Here is a 19,989-nt window from a genome sequence, read left to right on the forward strand (position 1 = left end):
GGGGAGGGACAAAGAGAGAGGGAAACACAGAATCCGAAGTGGGCTCCAGGCTCTGAGCTGCCAGCACAGAGCCCAACACAGGGCTTGAACTCACGGACCACGAGATCATGACCTGAGCCAAAGTCAGGCACTTAACTGACCGAGCCACCCAGGCTCCCCTATAACCGTTTTTTAACACACTTCTATTACTACCTTCTAGTTTATATTTTCTGTTTACATAGCAAACAGATTATATTATCTGTTTACAGAGTAACTCAAAACTCAAGAAAATAATTTATGCTTACCACATATTCATCCTAGAGGAATTCCCACACATTTCTCAATGAGGAAGAAAAGTCAGTATTTTATTTAATTCAAACTTGCTTTTTTATTTTTTAACAGATAAATAGCATGAACAAAATTAATTTCATCATAAATTAGAGATAATTAGGGTTTGAGAAATTTTTCTAAGTACTGGAATGTTTTCCCCATATCAGTCACACAAAACTAATTTTCATCTATAAAATTCATATCAAATAAATATAATAGTGTAGATTTTGCATTAAATTGTTTTTGAAGGACTTAAAAAAATAAATTTATTAAAGCAACTCAGTGATCTTTTTAAAGAAGTTCATATAATCATTTTTCAAGGGAAAAACCTGCTGAGGTATACTTGCCAAAGGTGAGTCAGGACAGACCCAAAACAGAGCCCAGTTCTCCTGAAACTCTTGCATGTGGTATAGCCACTATAATAACATTAAATTCACAGTATGCAGGGGAAGTAGTAAAATGTAAGTTAGGAAGAACCTTATCAGAGGCATATACTTTAATAGGTGAAAGTCAGAATTAAGTTACACACATTTAGAGGCATAGAAAGTCCCTATTAACTCTGATTACCAAAGGCACTGATGTTCCAAAGAACCAAGATAGTTCACTAGAACATGAAATTTGTTAAGATCACTACTATAATAATAGCAAGTAAGATTTCTGTTAAAGCACTTTCCATGGCAAGCACTATTCAAGAGTTTCTTTGGGGAACATTCTTTTTTTATATTTATTTTTATTTTTATTTTTATTTTTATTTTTAGAAAGAGAGAGAGAGTATACACACGAGTGGGTACAGGAGCAGAGAGGGAAAGAGAATCCCAAGCAGGATTCAGTGTGAAGCCAGACGTGGGGCTCAATCCCTCAATCCTGGGATCATGACTTGAGCTGAAATCAAGAGTCAGGCGCTCAACTGACTGAGCCACCCGGGTACCCCAATTTGGGAAGTATTCTTGTAAGTTCAATTGCTGCATCATAGATCATGTACATGTTCAAATTTACTAGGAACTGCCAAACTGTCCTCCACAATGTTTATAGCAATTTACACATATCCTCACCAATGTCTGAGACTGCTAAGCTTTTTTTGGCAAATCTGGTAGATATGCAATAGCATTTCATGATTTTACTTTGTATTTGCCCAATTATTAATGTAGTTGAGCATCTTTTCACATTTATTGGTCATCTGAACTTTCTCTTTCATTTGCCCGTAACAAGTCATTTGCCCAGTCTTCTTTGCCTTGTGTGTCTTTTTTATTGCTGTCATGGGAATTCATTATGTGTTATTGATACTAACCCTTGTTAAGATCCTTTTGTCTGGGGGTGCCTGGGTGCCTCAGTTGGTTGAATCTGACTCTTGATTTCAGCTCAGGTCATGATCTGACAATTCGTGGGTTCTAGTCCCACATCAGGCTCCACGCTGACAGTGTGGAGCTTGCTTGGTATTCTCTCTCCCTTTCTCTCTGCTCCTCCCCTACTCCCATGCATGCACCCACTCTATCTCCCTCAAAAATAAACATTAAAAAATTTTTTTTCTAAGATCCTTTTGTCTTGATACACTATAGTATCACTATGATATGTTTAGATATAGATTTTTTTTTTAATTGTTCCTCCTACAGATTAGCTGGGCTACTTGAATCTGAGCTGCTCTCTTTCACCAGTTCTGGAAAAAATCCCACCCATTATCTCTTAAAATTATTTCATCCCTCTTCTCACTATCCTTGTGGATTTTTTATTAGATACATTAGACTTTCGCATACCAGCCTTCATGACTTCTGAGATCTTAAATTTTCTATTTTTCTGTATTCTGGATTTTTTTTCATACCTTTCAGTTTATTAGCTTTCTCTTTAGCTGTTCCTAATCTATTAAAATCTTATCTAGAGGGGCACCTGGGTGGCTCAGTTGGTTAACTACCTGACTTCAACTCAGATCATGATCTCATGGTTTGTCGGTTCAAGCCCCACGTCAGGCTCTGTGCTGACAGCTTGGAGCTTGAAGCCTGTTTCAGATTCTGTGTCTTCCTCTCTCTCTGCCTCTCCTTCACTCCTACTCTGTCTCTCTCTCTCTCTCTCTCAAAATAAACATTAAAAAATTATTTTAAATAAAAATAAAGAAAATAAATAAAGCTCAGGTCATGATCTCACAGTTCGTGAGATAGAGCCCTGTGTCATGCTCTGCATCAGGCTCCAAGCTAACAGCACAGAGCCTGCTTGGGATTCTCTCTCTTCCTGTCTCTCTCTGCCCCCCTCCTGCTCACATGGGTGCATGCTCGCTCACTCTCTCTCTCTCTCTCTCTCAAAATAAATAAATAAATAAACTTAAAATCCTTGTTAATCTGCTCTGGTGCTAGTTGTTCCAGTGAGTTATTTTCCAAGTTGCTTTGTGTCCTTGTGCATTTAGTCATTTTTGACTGTTCATTTTCCTTGAAATTTCATTTGTGTATACTGTGATGAAGGTAGGTTCCCCGGGAAGAATATTAATTTGCTTCTTCCAGGAACCTGGGGTAACCTCAGTCCAAAGATTATTTTAAATTCATTTTTCAGTGTACAGTTTTTCAGAATGCACAAGAATTTATGAGTTCAGGTGACAAATGTGTCCAGGGATGGCTTGTGACTCCAAATCCTCATTAATAATTTTTTTTCTTTCCATTTGATGACTTGTTTCAACTCAGTTCATTTTCCTTGCAGTGCCCTAACAACAGGGCAAGGGCAGGGACAGAAGTAGGTAGGAAGAGGGAAAGGGCATTTCTGGTTTACGCTTACACAGAAGGTGCATCTCTTTGGGATTCCAGAATTATGAGGAGAGGATTTCTTAGGAGGCTTCTATGAGCAGTCTCAGGTCTCTGTCTCCAGAAACCCATGCCAGTGAGGTGGGCAAACAACAGGCAAATTCACGGAGTTCAGCAAATATTCTTAGGGTCAAAATTCTCTGGATTCTGGTTGTTTGCTTAGTTTTGCAAGTTAATAATTCCTTATTTTCTTTCTAACTCATTAGTACAGTAAAGAAGATTTTTTTTTAAACAGTTAATGAAAAAACGCTTTATCTTTTAGAAAGACAAATGCTGAAATATTTATGGATGAAATAAAATATTTCATAGAATTTGCTTTAAAATAATACAGAACAAAAAGTGGATGAAGTTATAGAGGAAACAAGATTCATCATTTTTTGGTATATTTGGTAATTTTTGAAGCTGGCTGAAGGGTATGCAGGGGTTGATAGATACTTGAAATATTCCATAATAAAAATTTTTTTGTTTTTAATGAAAAACAAAAAAGAGCATAGGACAAGTATACCAGAAACAACAAAATCAAAAATCTGGAATTTTTAGTTGTTCCCAGTTAGGTAGGTTAATCCAGATTCCTAACCCTTCAACACTCCCAAGACCATCTCTTTTGACTTACCCCAGGAATTAAGTACAGTTACGGTTTTTATCTTCCTCACAATTGCCTTCTGTAGTTACTAGGAACATGTTCCCATTCCTTTCTTCCTCTTTGATCATGTTTGCAATAGTGTTACAAGTATCAATTGAAATATGAATATATTTCCTTTTTAGGAGCAATTATCACCTTAACCTCAATCTTTATCTGTTATTTTCTGAATTATAAATTCTACCTGTGCCATTTATAAGCTTTAAATTAAATTCCAAGCAGCTACATTTTATATTCACCCTACAATATTGAACTCCATAGTTTAAAAGAAAAACCCTTTTGTAGACAGAATATCTAGATAAGGTTGTCATATATACATGACATAAAGATACAAATCATTTCCTTTAAAAGACAGCTATAATTCTAAAACTACAAATTTGCAAAAAAAAAATTTTTGTTACATATAAATACAATACTGACTTTATCTGAAAAAACTAAACAGAAGAAGAAAGAAAAAAAAAGAGTACAACATTAAAATCATTCTTTACCCAGTCTGTAGTAAAAGGAGCTCCATTTGCCATCAAAATACGAACTTCATCATCTTGACCTGCTCGTGCCGCTTCTAAAAGCTTCTTCCCCAAATCTACCAGGGACATCTAAACAAAGCAAAGATGAATTTAACATCTCTCTTCATACATTATGACATGATTATTTTTCTTGTATCTTTATTAATACCAATTCTCAAATATCCCTCTAAAAGTTTGTGAAATGGTTAATCTGCAACTACAGATCACACAAAAGCAATTTATATTTGAATTTTTGGAACAGATATTCCCTTTTTCATTAAGTTTTTACCTAGCATAATAAAATTAGTTTGAATTCTCCAAATATAACTAGTAAACACAGATGAGGTAAGCAGCAGAGAAGGCTTGTCTAATATTTAGGAGTGATAAGAAACTGTTTTCACTGGAGTAGTTGCAGCAATAGTTTTTCATAAAAGTAAACAGAAATAAGGTACAAGATACTGTCCTCTGTAGTTGATGAAAATTAAAATAAATATATCATAACAGCTTTTTGCAATGGTAAATCAGTAGATGTACTCAGAACGTAAAAATAATACTTTGAATGATTGCACAGTCAATATACATTCAAGTTCTTCCAGAAAAGGACACAATTCACATTCAAAGAAAATGCTGAAAAGAAAGTTGAACAGTATTATCAAAAGACTACATGTCTCACTAAGAACCTAGAAAGTTAAGTATACTTCATTATCTTGTATTCAAGATACCTGAAAATACTAATGTCACAGGCCAGAGTTGTAAAAGTGTGGGAGTGAGGGTGTGGAGGTAAGTGGGGAGTGTATCTTCTTGAATAAGAAATACTGAAATATATGTTAGGGAACGATCATGAAAGGGTACACAAGTGAAGAAAGATTTGAATGTATCAGAGATGCTCAAATTCAAGAGATGATAGTTCTGAGGAGAAAAAAGGTCCCAAATTCAGAAAGACTATTCAACTGCAAAGCTATTCAATGATATTATATAGTATCCTTGAGGAAAGGCAAACAGGTAGGGTTTGAGGCCTGGGAGGAAGGGAAGATACTGAATCCCTGCGATTTCCACAGGGAAAAATGTGCCCATGTTATGAATTTGCCTCAATAAGTGAATACCCTTTGAGAATTCAGTAGTCAAGGGGAAAGAAGTTCTAAGAAGGGGATGTCAGGTTGATTAGTGTATTCTAATCTTGTATGAAGAGGTATTATTCAAGAAGGAGGGGAGAGGACTATGTATGTATGTATGTATGTATATATGTATGTACATACATATGTACATACTTACGCGAGAAGGGAGTTGACAGAGCTTAGAGAGGTTATTTATACCAGGAAGGACAGACTTCATTACATAATTAGAAGAGATGTTAGGGAATGTAAAAAGATTGATTAAAAGACGCCCCTTGAAAGAACAGATTTATGCTTACATTACTGTATTTTTTAGTAGATTCTACAACATGAGAATAACCAAACACAGAAGGAGTAAGCAGAAACAGGTACTAATGCTGGGAGGCTGATTAAGTGAGATGAACATGTCCAAAACAGGTATTTGTCACAAGGCAGGAAAGAACTTCTTATAATTATTCAATTTATAAGGATAAAAATAATTTAGAATATATTCCATGGTGAAGAAGAAAAACAATCACGTGAATTTATGTGTTTGATGTGGGGGTTTTTGCATGCTTTTTTGTGTGTTACATTTTCACCCCCGAATTTCTCATTTCCTTTCTGTTTTCTTCCCATTCTCTCATACCTCGATGGAGTCACTGGAACCCAAGATACAAATTAATCCTGTTAAAGACACTATGAGCTAAAGAGATTACTGATCTCTGATGAAGGATTCTTCCCAGGAAATATGTAGCAGGTGGATAGTAAAAATTTACATTACACTCAATAAGCAAAGAACCTGCAATCATTTCCTACAAAAGGCAGGGTAAGGCAAAAAGAAACTGACCTCTCTTCCAAAAAAAAAAAAGCACAGTAAAATCTAAACTGGCCACACTAACACAGTGACTCCACTTGTATCACCAAAACTTAATATAAATGTGGTTTTATAATGAAATAAATCTTCACCCAAAATATACCCTTTTGAGTATGTCTACACAGGTAATATAAAATCAGTATGAATTCATTCAGCATGCACACTTCCAGATGACTGAGACATCGGGGTATAGGGCTTTTTCTCATTTTTGGAAGCTGGGTTGTCTGCCTTTTTCTTAATGTTTGTAAGCATTCATAACATACATTCTGAATATGAGTTCTTTGTCAGATACAATATTATAAATATCTCCCTCCAGAACCTGATTTCTTCACTCTCCACCCCTTTCTTTGATATCACATATTATCTTCTATGGGTAGATAATGAAACCTCAATGTATTAAAAAATAATAAAATAAAATAAAATAAAATAAAAGACAGCAAAGGAAAGTTTGCCATAAAAATGAATGTAAGAAACATCAATGTTTTAATTACGCAAAATTTTGGTCTGATTCAAAATGAAAAGGGGAAAAAAAAAACACCATGAACCCAACAACAATCAAAGGACATGACCATATATTTTCCAAAAGAGAAAACAAATAATTCATAAGCATAAAAAATGTTCAGTGTCATAAGTCAAATAAATGTAAATAAAAGTAATTTCTGATGCAGTCAAGAATGAGTTGAGACTCACACTTCCATATATAGTGACATACATGTTGATAGCGGTATAAAGGGATCAGATTTAAAATTTTTTTAATGTTTATTATTTTTGAGAGACAGAGACAGAGCGCAAGAGGGGGAGGGGCAGAGAGAGAGGGAGACACACAATCCGAAGCAGGCTCCAGGCTCTGAGCTGTCAGCACAGAGCCCAATGTGGGGCTTGAACTCTTGAACTGCGAGATCATGACCTGAGCCAAAATCAGACATTTAATTGACCTAGCCACCCAGGTGCTCCTGGATCAGCTTTTTTATAATGTCAATTTGGCAATACATAAAAGTTACCAAAATGTTCAAGTTTAATGACTTAATAAATGATCCTACTTCTGAGAAAAAATAATATACTGAAACAGATCTATCAATACACATATATACAAACAGATCTAAATACATATTATTACATTTTTATCATGTGAACAAAGTAGGAAAATTGTGGAATCTGAGAATATGCAGTAGCTTAAAATATAGTTGGAAGTTACATAATAACATTAAAAAGTTATGCCACATTAAGTTAAAAGATACAAAACTAATTTTTGAATGTCAAAATATACACACAGAGAACCAAACACGGGAAAATATGTCAGTGATAAGCTTATGGGAAATTTTGCTTTCATTTTACAAAGTTTCTATAATGTTACTATATTATCTTCCTAAATCAAAAGTGGGTTTTTTGTGGTGCCTCAGTGACTCAGTCATTTGAGCATCAGACTCCTGATTTTGGCTCAGGTCATGATCTCATGGGTTCATGAGATCCAGCCCAGCATCAGGCTCTGCACTGACAGCACAGAACCTGCCTGGGATTCTCTCTCTCTCTTTCTTTCTCTCTCTCTCTCCCTCCCTCCCTCTTTCCTCCTCCTCCTCTACTCACACATGCATGGTGTTCTCTCTCTCAAAATAAATAAACATTAAAAAAAATAAAAAGATTTCTTTAAGGGACAAATTACATTGTATGACTATCAACTAACTAAATGCTGACATTAAAGAAAGTTATATACTACTGACTTACTAAACAGGAAAAGTGGAAAAAATAAAAATGCTGGTATTGGGTACTTAAAGTAGTAAACTTACTGATCTGCTTACAAGAATTACAATGAAACAGTGATGCGTTTGAATGAATCAACTTCTCCCATAATTAATAATTCTGTAGTTGTCTTAGTTATTCAAAACATGACATATTTAAGGACTCAGGATACTTAAGTTATTGTAGTTTTAAGATCCCACGACTGGGGCACCTGGGTGGCTCAATTGGTTAAGCCCCCGACTTCGGTTCAGGTCATGATCTCACAGTTCGTAAGTTCAAGCCTCCATCTGGCTCTGCGCTAACATCTCGATGCCTGGAGCCTGCTTCAGATTCTGTGTCTCCCTTGCTCTGCTGCTCTCCCCCACTCGCATTCTCTCTCTCTTTCTCTCTTTCAGAAATAAAGAAACTTTAAAAATTTTTTTAATAAAATAAAATAAAATTCCATGAGCAACATAGCCATATAGTAGATATATGTAGCTGGATACTCTAAAACCATTAGGTCTCAAAATGGTAGCAGCACTGCCACCTAGAGGGCCCTTTGGATATATGTGAAGGCATTTTGGGGACTGATGCAGGACACAGTAAGGTGAAAGCTCTACTACCATTTAATGGGAAGTGTCAGGGATATTAGAAGTCTAGCAATGCAGGAAACAATTCAGTATGGCAAAGAATTGTCACATGTTCTGGGTGGCTTCCAAAGGCTCCAATGAATACATCTAAGACTAGAACTTAATATGTAAACAAAATGTATTTTTCCATAGTTGTTAATGTATCCCAAATTTCTCAGAAGGCAACCATACAATAAATCTGTTTTGTTCAGAACTTTACTAAGAATTGTTCACTATTTTGGAAAATCACATCACCCATGTCAATGCCACTTGGTTATCTGGAATCACCAATATAAAACACTATCAATCAGATTTCACAGCTATCATTCATAGTGACTCTACAAATGACTCTATGGGGCAAGCATTTGACAACTTCTTGTCTCATCTAGAGTAGTCTGCCTGAGTATTTACATACTGAAATATACATTTTATTATAAATTGCTTTCCTTCCATTTCTTCATTATAATAAGGTATTATAATGACCTTTTGAAATTATGTAGATATGTAATATTAACCATAATTTTCACTTCAAGTTAGCAAAAGGGACAATACAAAACATTTTTTTATAGAAAGACAGCAATGGATCTAAATAAGATTGGAAAATAATTGGAAGAAAATACATAGGAGATCAAGTAAGACCAAACTCAAAGGCAGTCTTAATTTTTTTTGTAGACAATTAGTAAAACTTAAAACAATGACAATACCAAAATGTAGCAATTTCATTTCTGATTCTCACCTGAGGGGAACCACACACATCACAGAGTAATTCTAACCTTCAGAGGATCTCAAATACATTAAGACAACAAACTGACTGAGGGGCCATAGCTCCAGAGAGCCCCCTCAATTTACTTTGTTCATTATTCATCTATTAAATCCCCACAGATAGAGTGTTAAATTTACATAAAATCATTTAAGGACCTAGCAACAAATGTTGCTTTTTTGGTATGGCAAATAACTTTCCCCCAAGCAAATAAAGAAGCATAATTCAATTCAGTAAATTTTAATTAATGTTAAATATACTTACTGAAAATACACTGTATGTATGGTACTGAATGCCATCCAGGTTAATACCCCTTTCCTCTCAAAAAGAAACGTAATCTAAAAACCCACTGCAATAAATTCCATCCTTAGTTTTTTTTTACTACTTCTGAAAAAGTTGATCACAATCTAATACAAACCATTATTTTTTTAACTTTAATAATATGAATTTTAATAAGATCTATAAAAGAACTTCAAAATGTCTACAAACTAGTTACTTTTTGCTCAAAACTACATGCTGAGAGAGCCATCTAGTGGTAATAAGAATTACTAACTCTCCATTGTTAAAGCTTAAAGTCTATTTTGTTTTAAATTTCTGTAATTCATAGCTCATAGAGATATTTTGAGGATTAAAACATCTACTGGATGTGAAAACTCTATGAAACTGTAAAGTACTAGCTCCATGTGAACTGTTACTAGCATTAAAAAAGAATATGAAAGCACTTAGAAAATATAATCCCATCACAATATACTAAATAATAAACCTTGACTGCCTAATTAAAAACTTCAGAGTAAATTTACAATACCACACCTATGCCCAATGAAAACAATTATAAATCCAATAAAATTTTTCTAAAGTTTTTCATCCAAGCAATTTAGTACTGTGTATGAAAATGATCATACTCTTTGACCAAATAATCCCACTCATGAACCTAACACAAGGAAACTATCTGAAACATAAATATATTAATAGTAATGTTATTTAAAATAGATAAAAACTGGAATGACTTACTACAATCAATAGTTAAAGAAATTAAGATAGATCATAATGGAATATTGCAAGCGTTTATTTTTTTTACTTTTTATTATGGGAAATTTTGAGCAAATACAAGAATAGACACAATAGTATAATGAATAGCCATCAACTAGCTTCAATATTATCAATTTATGGCCAGCCTATTTCCCACGCACACATATTATTTTGGAGCAAATGTCAGACATCATACCATTTTATCTGTAATATTTCAGTATGTATGTCTAAAAAATAAAGACACCTTTTAACACAGTACTATAGTCATTTAAGACTATTACTTATAAATAATATGCAACAGTTAAAGCATGTAAAATGTGACTCTAAGTAAAATTAAGTAATTACAGTCATGTGTATAACTATATGTAGGAAAATATCGTTGGGCATGAGAATTTAGTTCCCTACATTCTCATAAGAAAATAATACTGATAATAAAAGTAGCACCTGGCATCTTGCTAAATATCTACATTGTCTCAGGTAACTAAATAGCCTTACCACAATAGTCATGGTCTCCATTTTGCAAAGGAGACAAACAAAAAGTTAAAGGATTTACCAAAGAGCACTAGTTTTAGTCTAAAGAGAAGACCCGTATTTCTTAACTCTTGCGTTCTAAATTAGAGAACACTGGGAATCTGCTGGGATATAAAAGAACGTGCCCTTCAAGTCTTTCTCTGTGCAATTCCTTTGAAGAAAAATAATCATATGAACTCTGGTATATTTGGATTTTTCTCCCTTTCCCGTTTTGTATAGTTTTTTTTTTCTTTTTTTTTAACTTAAAAATAAAATGACACTTTCAAACATAAAACGTCTAAAGAAAAATCATCTCCCACAGACCCTTATTTCAGAAAGCCACTAGAAGACATAGTCCTCCAAGACCAGGAGTAGACCAGAAAGAAGAATCAAGGAAATAAGGGATCTAACATAAATAGGGTGAAGAGGATCCTCAAGATAATGGTAAAGGAGACCCCAAGATGTGCTGGACCAGAGACCCGGAAAGTAAATCCAGACTGGAGCCAGAGGACAGAGGTTCCAGAAGAAGGTCTTCAAGAAAAAGATAAGCTAGTAAGACTGCCAGGAAAAGAATGAGATTTCCTGTGGGGAATTTGAGATGGGTTAATGATGGATACAAGAAAAGTAAGGCAAAAGAAAAAACTACACAATTTGTTTTTCAGAGGGAAGAAAACAAAAACCTATAGAAGAAAGAAAATGTAATCCCAATATGGCATGGGTTAGTAAAAAATGGTAGTTCCAGGATTATAATAACCATTGAACACTAATCCAGGAAAATTTTTGGTGCACTTCTATTAAGAAGATGAAGAGTGAGGAAAAATATGCTTAGAGGTGGTTTGGTTTAAGATAGCCAAAGCTTCATCTGCATAAGTAGGAAGTCAAAGATACCTAAAACAGAAAAATCAATTAATAGCATAAGCTTGTTATTTAGAAATATGGAGGGAAATACTAGGGGGAAAAAGTGAAAAGAAAGAATGGATACCTCTGGGAAAGAGGGTTCTGGGGTGAGAAGGAATAACACAAGGGACTCAGGGTTATTGTTTTCTGTTTGTGTGTGGTTTTTTGTTTTCACTATAAAACCTTGTATTTTTTACTTTTTCAACTATGTACATGTATACTTTCATAAAAATAAAATTGTAATAAATACATTTTCACTGTATATTAAAAATGTAACATTCAAATTCAAAGTCATCCCCACACTTCCCTGTGGTCTTATTCCCCAGAAGTTACAACAATTTAAATGTTTAGTGTGTAGCCTTCCAGATCTTTTCTATGCCTACAGGAACACACATAGGCACAAGACTTCTTTTTAAACAAACAAAAAACATAAAAAGGGATCATACTATATGGTTTTGCAACTTGCTTCTTTCCACTTAACAGGGATCCTCTTGTTTTATCAGTGACATCTAAGTGCACACAGATAAAAACATTCTTTTTACTGGCTGCACAGTTTTACGAAGTGTGGTAGGCTGAATAATGCTCCCCACAAAGATGTCTAGATCTTAATTCCCAGAATCTGTGAATGTTAGCTGTTAGCTTACATGGCAAAAAGGACTTTCCGGGTATGATTAAATTAAAGATTTTTTTTTTTTTTAGAGTTGGCCAGACATTTATTTATTTTTTTTCAATATATGAAATTTATTGTCAAATTGGTTTCCATACAACACCCAGTGCTCATCCCAAAAGGTGCCCTCCTCAATACCCATCACCCACCCTCTCGTCCCTCCCACCCCCCATCAACCCTCAGTTTGTTCTCAGTTTTTAACAGTCTCTTATGCTTTGGCTCTCTCCCACTCTAACCTCTTTTTTTTTTTTTTTTCCTTCCCCTCCCCCATGGGTTTCTGTTAAGTTTCTCAAGATCCACATAAGAGTGAAACCATATGGTATCTGTCTTTCTCTGTATGCCTTATTTCACCTAGCATAACACTCTCCAGTTCCATCCATGTTGCTACAAAGGGCCATATTTCATTCTTTCTCATTGCCATGTAGTACTCCATTGTATATATAAACCACAATTTCTTTATCCATTCATCAGTTGATGGACATTTAGGCTCTTTCCACAATTTGGCTATTGTTGAGAGTGCTGCTATAAACATTGGGGTACAAGTGCCCCTATGCATCAGTACTCCTGTATCCCTTGGGTAAATTCCTAGCAGTGCTATTGCTGGGTTATAGGGTAGGTCTATTTTTAATTTTCTGAGGAACCTCCACACTACTTTCCAGAGCGGCTGCACCAATTTGCATTCCCACCAACAGTGCAAGAGGGTTCCCGTTTCTCCACATCCTCTCCAGCACCTATAGTCTCCTGATTTGTTCATTTTGGCCACTCTGACTGGCGTGAGGTGATATCTGAGTGTGGTTTTGATTTGTATTTCCCTGATAAGGAGCGACGTTGAACATCTTTTCATGTGCCTGTTGGCCATCCGGATGTCTTCTTTAGAGAAGGGTCTATTCATGTTTTCTGCCCATTTCTTCACTGGGTTATTTGTTTTTCAGGTGTGGAGTTTGGTGAGCTCTGTATAGATTTTGGATACTAGCCCTTTGTCCGATATGTCATTTGCAAATATCTTTTCCCATTCCGTTGGTTGCCTTTTAGTTTTGTTAGTTGTTTCCTTTGCTGTGCAGAAGCTTTTTGTCTTCATAAGGTCCCAGTAATTCATTTTTGCTTTTAATTCCCTTGCCTTTGGGGATGTGTCGAGTAAGAGATTGCTATGGCTGAGGTCAGAGAGGTCTTTTCCTGCTTTCTCCTCTAGGGTTTTGATGGTTTCCTGTCTCACATTCAGGTCCTTTATCCATTTTGAATTTATTTTTGTGAATGGTGTGAGAAAGTGGTCTAGTTTCAACCTTCTGCATGTTGCTGTCCAGTTCTCCCAGCACCATTTGTTAAAGAGACTGTCTTTTTTCCATTGGATGTTCTTTCCTGCTTTGTCAAAGATTAGTGGGCCATACGTTTGTGGGTCTAGTTCTGGGGTTTCTATTTTATTCCATTGGTCTATGTGTCTGTTTTTGTGCCAATACCATGCTGTCTTGATGATGACAGCTTTGTAGTAGAGGCTAAAGTCTGGGATTGTGATGCCTCCTGCTTTGGTCTTCTTCTTCAAAATTACTTTGGCTATTCGGGGTCTTTTGTGGTTCCATATGAATTTTAGGATTGCTTGTTCTAGTTTTGAGAAGAATGCTAGTGCAATTTTAATTGGGATTTCATTGAATGTGTAGATAGCTTTGCTGTTGTTTAACATAGTGTTGGAAGTTCTAGCATCAGCAATCAGACAACAAAAGGAAATCAAAGGCATCAAAATTGGCAAAGATGAAGTCAAGCTTTCGCTTTTTGCAGATGACATGATATTATACATGGAAAATCCGACAGACTCCACCAAAAGTCTGCTAGAACTGATACATGAATTCAGCAAAGTTGCAGAATACAAAATCAATGTACAGAAATCAGTTGCATTCTTATACACTAACAATGAAGCAACAGAAAGACAAATAAAGAAACTGATCCCATTCACAATTGCACCAAGAAGCATAAAATACCTAGGAATAAATCTAACCAAAGATGTAAAAGATCTGTATGCTGAAAACTATAGAAAGCTTATGAAGGTAATTGAAGAAGATATAAAGAAATGGAAAGACATTCCCTGCTCATGGATTGGAAGAATAAATATTGTCAAAATGTCAATAAAGATCTTGATATAGGAAGATCCTGGATTATCTAGATGGGCCTAATGCAATCAGAAGAGTCCTTATACGAGAAAGGTTGGAGGGTCAGGATCAAAGAGAAGGTTGCAGAGAACAGAGAGAAGAGAGACAGAGATTTGAAGCTGCTATAGCTGCTAGCCTTGAAGATGGTGGGAGGGGGGTGCTGCACCAGCCAAGAAATGCAGGCAGTCTTTAAAAACTAGAAAAGGAAAGAAAACAGATTCTCCCCTGGAGCCTCCAGAAGGAACACAACCCTGCTAAAATCTTAATTCTGAGTCTTCAGACCTCCATAACTGTAAAATAATAAATTTGTGTCGTTTTAAGGCACTAAGTTTATGGTAACTTGTTACAGGAAACAGGAAACTATTACAGTACAGAAATAAGAAACAAATATACGGAATATGAATACATTAATTATTCAATCAATTTTCATTTTTCATCTTTACAAATAGTGCTGTAACAAACCCATACACTTGGGTTAGCACTTTTATGAAAACTACTCTAGAAAGCATAATTTTGCTAGGGCCGCATGGGTGGCTCAGTTGGTTGAGTGTCCAACTCTCGGTTTCAGCTCAGGTCAAGATCTCACAGTTACAGGATTGGGCCCCACATCAGGCACCTTGCTGAGTGCAGAGCATGGAGCCTGCTTGGGATTCTCACTCTTTCTCTTTCTCTCCCTCTGCCCCTCTCCCCCACTCATGCTCTCTCTCTCTAAAATAAAAAAATAATCTTTAAAAAATTTTTTACAAAAGAAGTATAATTGCTACATTTTTAACATCACATTAAAAAAATTATTGTAATCTTTATTTTTGAGAGACAGACAGAGAGACAGAGCATGAGTGGGGAAGGGGCAGAGAGAAAGGGAGACACAGAACCCAAAGCAGGCTCCAGGCCCCAAGCTGTTAGCACAGAGCCCCACACGGGGCTCAAACTCACGAAATGTGAGATCATGACCTGAGCTGAAATCGGATGCGTAACTAACTGAGCCACCCATGTGCCCCTACATTCACATTTTAATTGTGATAGACACTACCAAATTATCACCAAAAGATTATACCAATTTACACTCCCACTATCAGTATAAAATAATGACTGCTGCTCCACAAGGTTCCCAATCCCCAAAGCCAGAACTTTGATTCCAGATGTAGATTTTCCCAAAGTTAAAGCCAAGGATCCAGTGAACTCATACTCACAAAGCTGATGAAAAACTTCCTTCCAGAATAACTTTTCTTGAGAAAATATGACCTGAGGAAATCCCACTACCACACAGGGATAACATAACACACAAAGGCTTTAACATCTTTAAAGCCTTCTATTAAAAGGGCATTCTTGGGGCGCCTGGGTGGCGCAGTCGGTTAAGCGTCCGACTTCAGCCAGGTCACAATCTCGCGGTCCGTGAGTTCGAGCCCCGCGTCAGGCTCTGGGCTGATGGCTCGGAGCCTGGAGCCTGTTTCCGATTCTGTGTCTCCCTCTCTCTCTGCCCCTCCCCCATTCATGCTCTGTCTCTCTCTGTCCCAAAAATAAATAAACGTTGAAAAAAAAAAAAAATTTAAAAGGGCATTCTTTGCTTCCAACTGGGAATCAGAAGGAAAGGGGATTCTCATACCGTTTTTTCACCCACTTTACCAGTGAAAGCCTGTTTAAAAACCATGTACGTTCACATTAAGTTTCATAGAGGGAACATTTCTTCTCTGGTGCCTTCCTATCCTGTCCAAATCATGAGCCCTCATCAGACATGCCATTTATTAAATGATGATAATTCCTAACATGTATATAATACTACATATACACATATAGTGGGTGTAACATAGTAAAGTATAACACAGCCATCCATGTATGTGTATGTACATATAGAGAGAGAAAACAAGAGAGATTGTGCCAGACACAGTCTAAGAATTTACACATACTAACTCATTCAATTTCACAATACCTTCAAGTCAGAATTATCATCATCATCATTGTATTGCTGAGAAAACTGAGTCATAGAAAGTTACATGCCCAAGGTCATACTGCTAGTGGAGAATAACCAAGGCTGAATGGCTCCAGAGTCCACATTCACAACACAGGCAATACACATACTATGCAATATGCCATCATCTGAGTCCTTCTAGTGACCACAGGCTAGATGTCCCCACTGAATGCATGCACTACCAATGCTACTCCCTGGCCTAAATACTAACCACTTCCTTTATACACTTAACTTCATTTCACATAAAATACAAGAGATGGTACAATAAAAGTTGGCATCAAATTAGACTCTGACTTGCACTGGTCACCAAATGATTCATGTTTATGTGTCTCACTTAAATTATAAAATGCTTAGAGGCAAGGATGGTAGCTTATGTGTCTTTCAACTGGATCCCTTTTCTCTTCCCCTTAAATATTGGCAGTTTCTCAGTGTGTCATTTTTCAGCCCTCTTTTTCATTCTCTACATTCTCTCCTCTAGAAAGTTTATCTTTCTTAGCCAAGATTACCTGATGACTTCCAAATCTATCTTCAGTCCTAGACTCTGTCCAAGCACTAGACTCAAATGTTCAACTGGATAGATGCCTCCACCTGTAGATTCCAAGGTACTTTAAAAATCAAGCTGGGGTGCCCGGGTGGCTCAGTCAGTTAAGTATCTGACTTCGGCCCCGGTCACGATCTTGTGGTTCACAGGTTTGAGCCCCATGTTGGGCTCTGTGCTGACAGCTCAGAGCCTGGAGCCTGCTTCATGGATTCTCCCTCTCTCCCTGCCCCTCCCCCGCTCATTCTCTCTCTCCCCCCCTCTCTCTCAAAAGTAAATAAAACATTAAAAAATTAAAAAAAAAAAAGTCAATCTGTCCAAGTGGCGGCTTGTTTTGTAGATCAGAAACTTTGGAATCGTCCTTGACCCCTTTCTTCTACCCATTTCAATTCCAATCAATCATTAAGACCTGTCACTTTTACCTCCTAAATGTCTCTTAAATTCTTCTACCTCTTTCCAATGCTAGAAAGTAGGCCTTCAATAAATATATGTTGACAGTCTTGTCTCTCTGCGTCAATCTTTGCTCATCTCCATCCTTTCTCTCCTAGGACACCTCTAAATTAGTGTCTATGCCTCAGTCTTGTCTTCCTCTAATTTATTCTCCATTCTAATACCAAACTTCTTAGTCATCCTTAAATGAAATCACGTTCTTCCTCAGTTAACTCAGTTAAAGTCAAACTCTCTGGGGCACCTAGGTGGCTCAGTCGGAAGCACTGGACTCGGTTTTGGCTCCAGTCATGATCTCATGATTCGTGAGATCGAGGTCCACATTAGGCTCTGTGCCGACAGCTCAGAGCCTGCTTGAGATTCTCTCTGCACCTCCCCAGCTTGTGTGTGCGCACGTGTGCTCTCTCTCTCAACAACAAAAACAAAAATGTCAAACTCTGCCATAAGAGTCCAGGCCTTTCACATTTGGGATCTGTTGCCACCATCCCATATACACTACTCACTACCTCTCACACTGAATTCTGAATTACAGGAAAAATGTTGTACTTGGTTCTTTTTCTCACTGTTGGATATCTATAAAAAATATTCCCTCTGCCAGGAAGAATCTTCTCTTCTCCACACCCACTATTGCCATATTTATTCCTACCTGTCCTTCAGAGTTCAGCTTATCTCCTCAGAGAAGCCATTCCTGATGCCCCAAAATTAACTGAAGTGTCCTTCTTTGTTTTCTCCTAGCATATGAAGTTTCTATCATAGCATTTATCAGACCACACTAAATGTGCCTGTTTACTTGGCTACAAGTTGTCACTGTGCCTAAAGTATGGGAAATGCTCAAAAACATTCATTGAATAAACATTTAGCACACAGTAGAAACTCCAGAAATACCTCAGATAACCAAGAGTCATAACGTTTGACTTTAAAAATGCAAACAAGGCTGACAGTGTCACAAATTCTAAGAAATACCACAATCGGGGCGCCTGGGTGGCGCAGTCGGTTGAGCGTCCGACTTCAGCCAGGTCACGATCTCGCGGTCCGGGAGTTCGAGCCCCGCGTCGGGCTCTGGGCTGATGGCTCGGAGCCTGGAGCCTGTTTCCGATTCTGTGTCTCCCTCTCTCTCTGCCCCTCCCCCGTTCATGCTCTGTCTCTCTCTGTCCCAAAAATAAATAAACGTTGAAAAAAAAAATTAAAAAAAAAAAAAAAAAAGAAATACCACAATCAATAAAATGCTCGCTGAATTCCTGTCAGCCTTGCTGTAACTAAAATCCTTACAAATGAATGAGATTAGAACTCGCTTGAATATTCTTTTTATTGGCAGCAACTCAAATTGACAGATTTGTTTCAAAACAGTCCAAGGTCAGTTCTAGGTTTTCTGAGGCAAAAGGGAAAAGTGTGAATATAATCAGTAAATCTGGATAATGGCTTTGTCTGGGACCCTCAAAATCACTCTTGGACAGGAAGATTTGGACAGGGAGCCAGAACTTATCTAATAACCAGCAACAGGTCTATGAAACAAGATCAGCTCATGGCCACCCTCAATGACAGTGGGTCAAATCAGCACCAAACTGAGTTCAAACGTTTCAACTGAGTATGTTCTAGAACTGAGCTGTCCAATACAGTAGCCACTAGCCATAATTATAGTGGGCACTGAAATGTAGCTAGTCCAAATGGAGCTGTGCTATAAGTATAACACAACAGATTCTGAAGACTTAGTACCAAAAAAGAATACAAAATATCTCATTAATAACATATCAATTACATGTTAAAATGGTAATATTTTGGATATATGGGATTAAATGTAATATATTATTAAAATTAATTTCACCTTTTTTTTTAATGTGGCTGCTCTAAAATTTTAAATATGCTCCTCACATTATATTTCTGTTGGAAAAAGCTATTCTAGAACCATTAATCAAAACTTCTTGAAGGCACCAACTTTACAATTTACAAGAAGTTGCAACATTTTAAAAGAAGATATAGGACATTCTCTTAGAAAAAACTACATCTGATTAATTACCTCTGTTATAACACTAGATAAACTTTCCCCTTAAAAACTACAGGAAGATATCCTCTGTCCTAGGAAGACTTCACAAACTGACTTGGGAATGAAGCTACCCACAAATTCTACCCATATTACTACATAAATTCTTCCATCTTTGCAACCCACTGCCCCTTTACCCCATTCAACTACTAGTCTCTTTTAAATCAATATCTTTATCCCAGGAAAAGACTGAGGCTTAAAAAGAGTGCAAGCAGAGGATGAAGAAAAGGCTAGAACTCTACTAGAACTAGGTCAGTAGATGGTTTTGAGTTAATAGGGAAGCATAATTTACCTGTTTACTATAAAGTGAAGCCAACAAACTACTGGGTATTAGAAGTCACAACAGTGAATCATCAATATCCTACCTGACAATAAAAGCACCTATACTTCAATCCTTTCTCTCCAAGATTTCTAATATTCATCCCTTCCTCTCTACTACCTCCAGTCTTACACA

The 19,989-nt window shown here is 36.6% G+C and overlaps 1 protein-coding gene across 7 annotated transcripts in view; it reads right to left on the bottom strand.

Annotated features, from left to right (window-relative positions):
- Positions 1–19,989, bottom strand: part of GABPB1 (GA binding protein transcription factor subunit beta 1) — a 69,886-nt gene that overhangs the window by 24,969 nt on the left and 24,928 nt on the right. For all 7 annotated transcript variants that reach the window (XM_025919818.2, XM_086710664.1, XM_086710663.1 and 4 more), the window contains exon 2: positions 4,218–4,325. In XM_025919818.2, coding sequence (XP_025775603.1) covers positions 4,218–4,325 — 108 coding nt within the window. The remainder of the gene's footprint in view (positions 1–4,217; positions 4,326–19,989) is intronic.

This window comes from Puma concolor, chromosome B3 (assembly GCF_028749965.1).
Source record: "Puma concolor isolate L17-30 chromosome B3, mPumCon1.1.hap2, whole genome shotgun sequence".
NCBI lineage: Eukaryota > Metazoa > Chordata > Mammalia > Carnivora > Felidae > Puma > Puma concolor.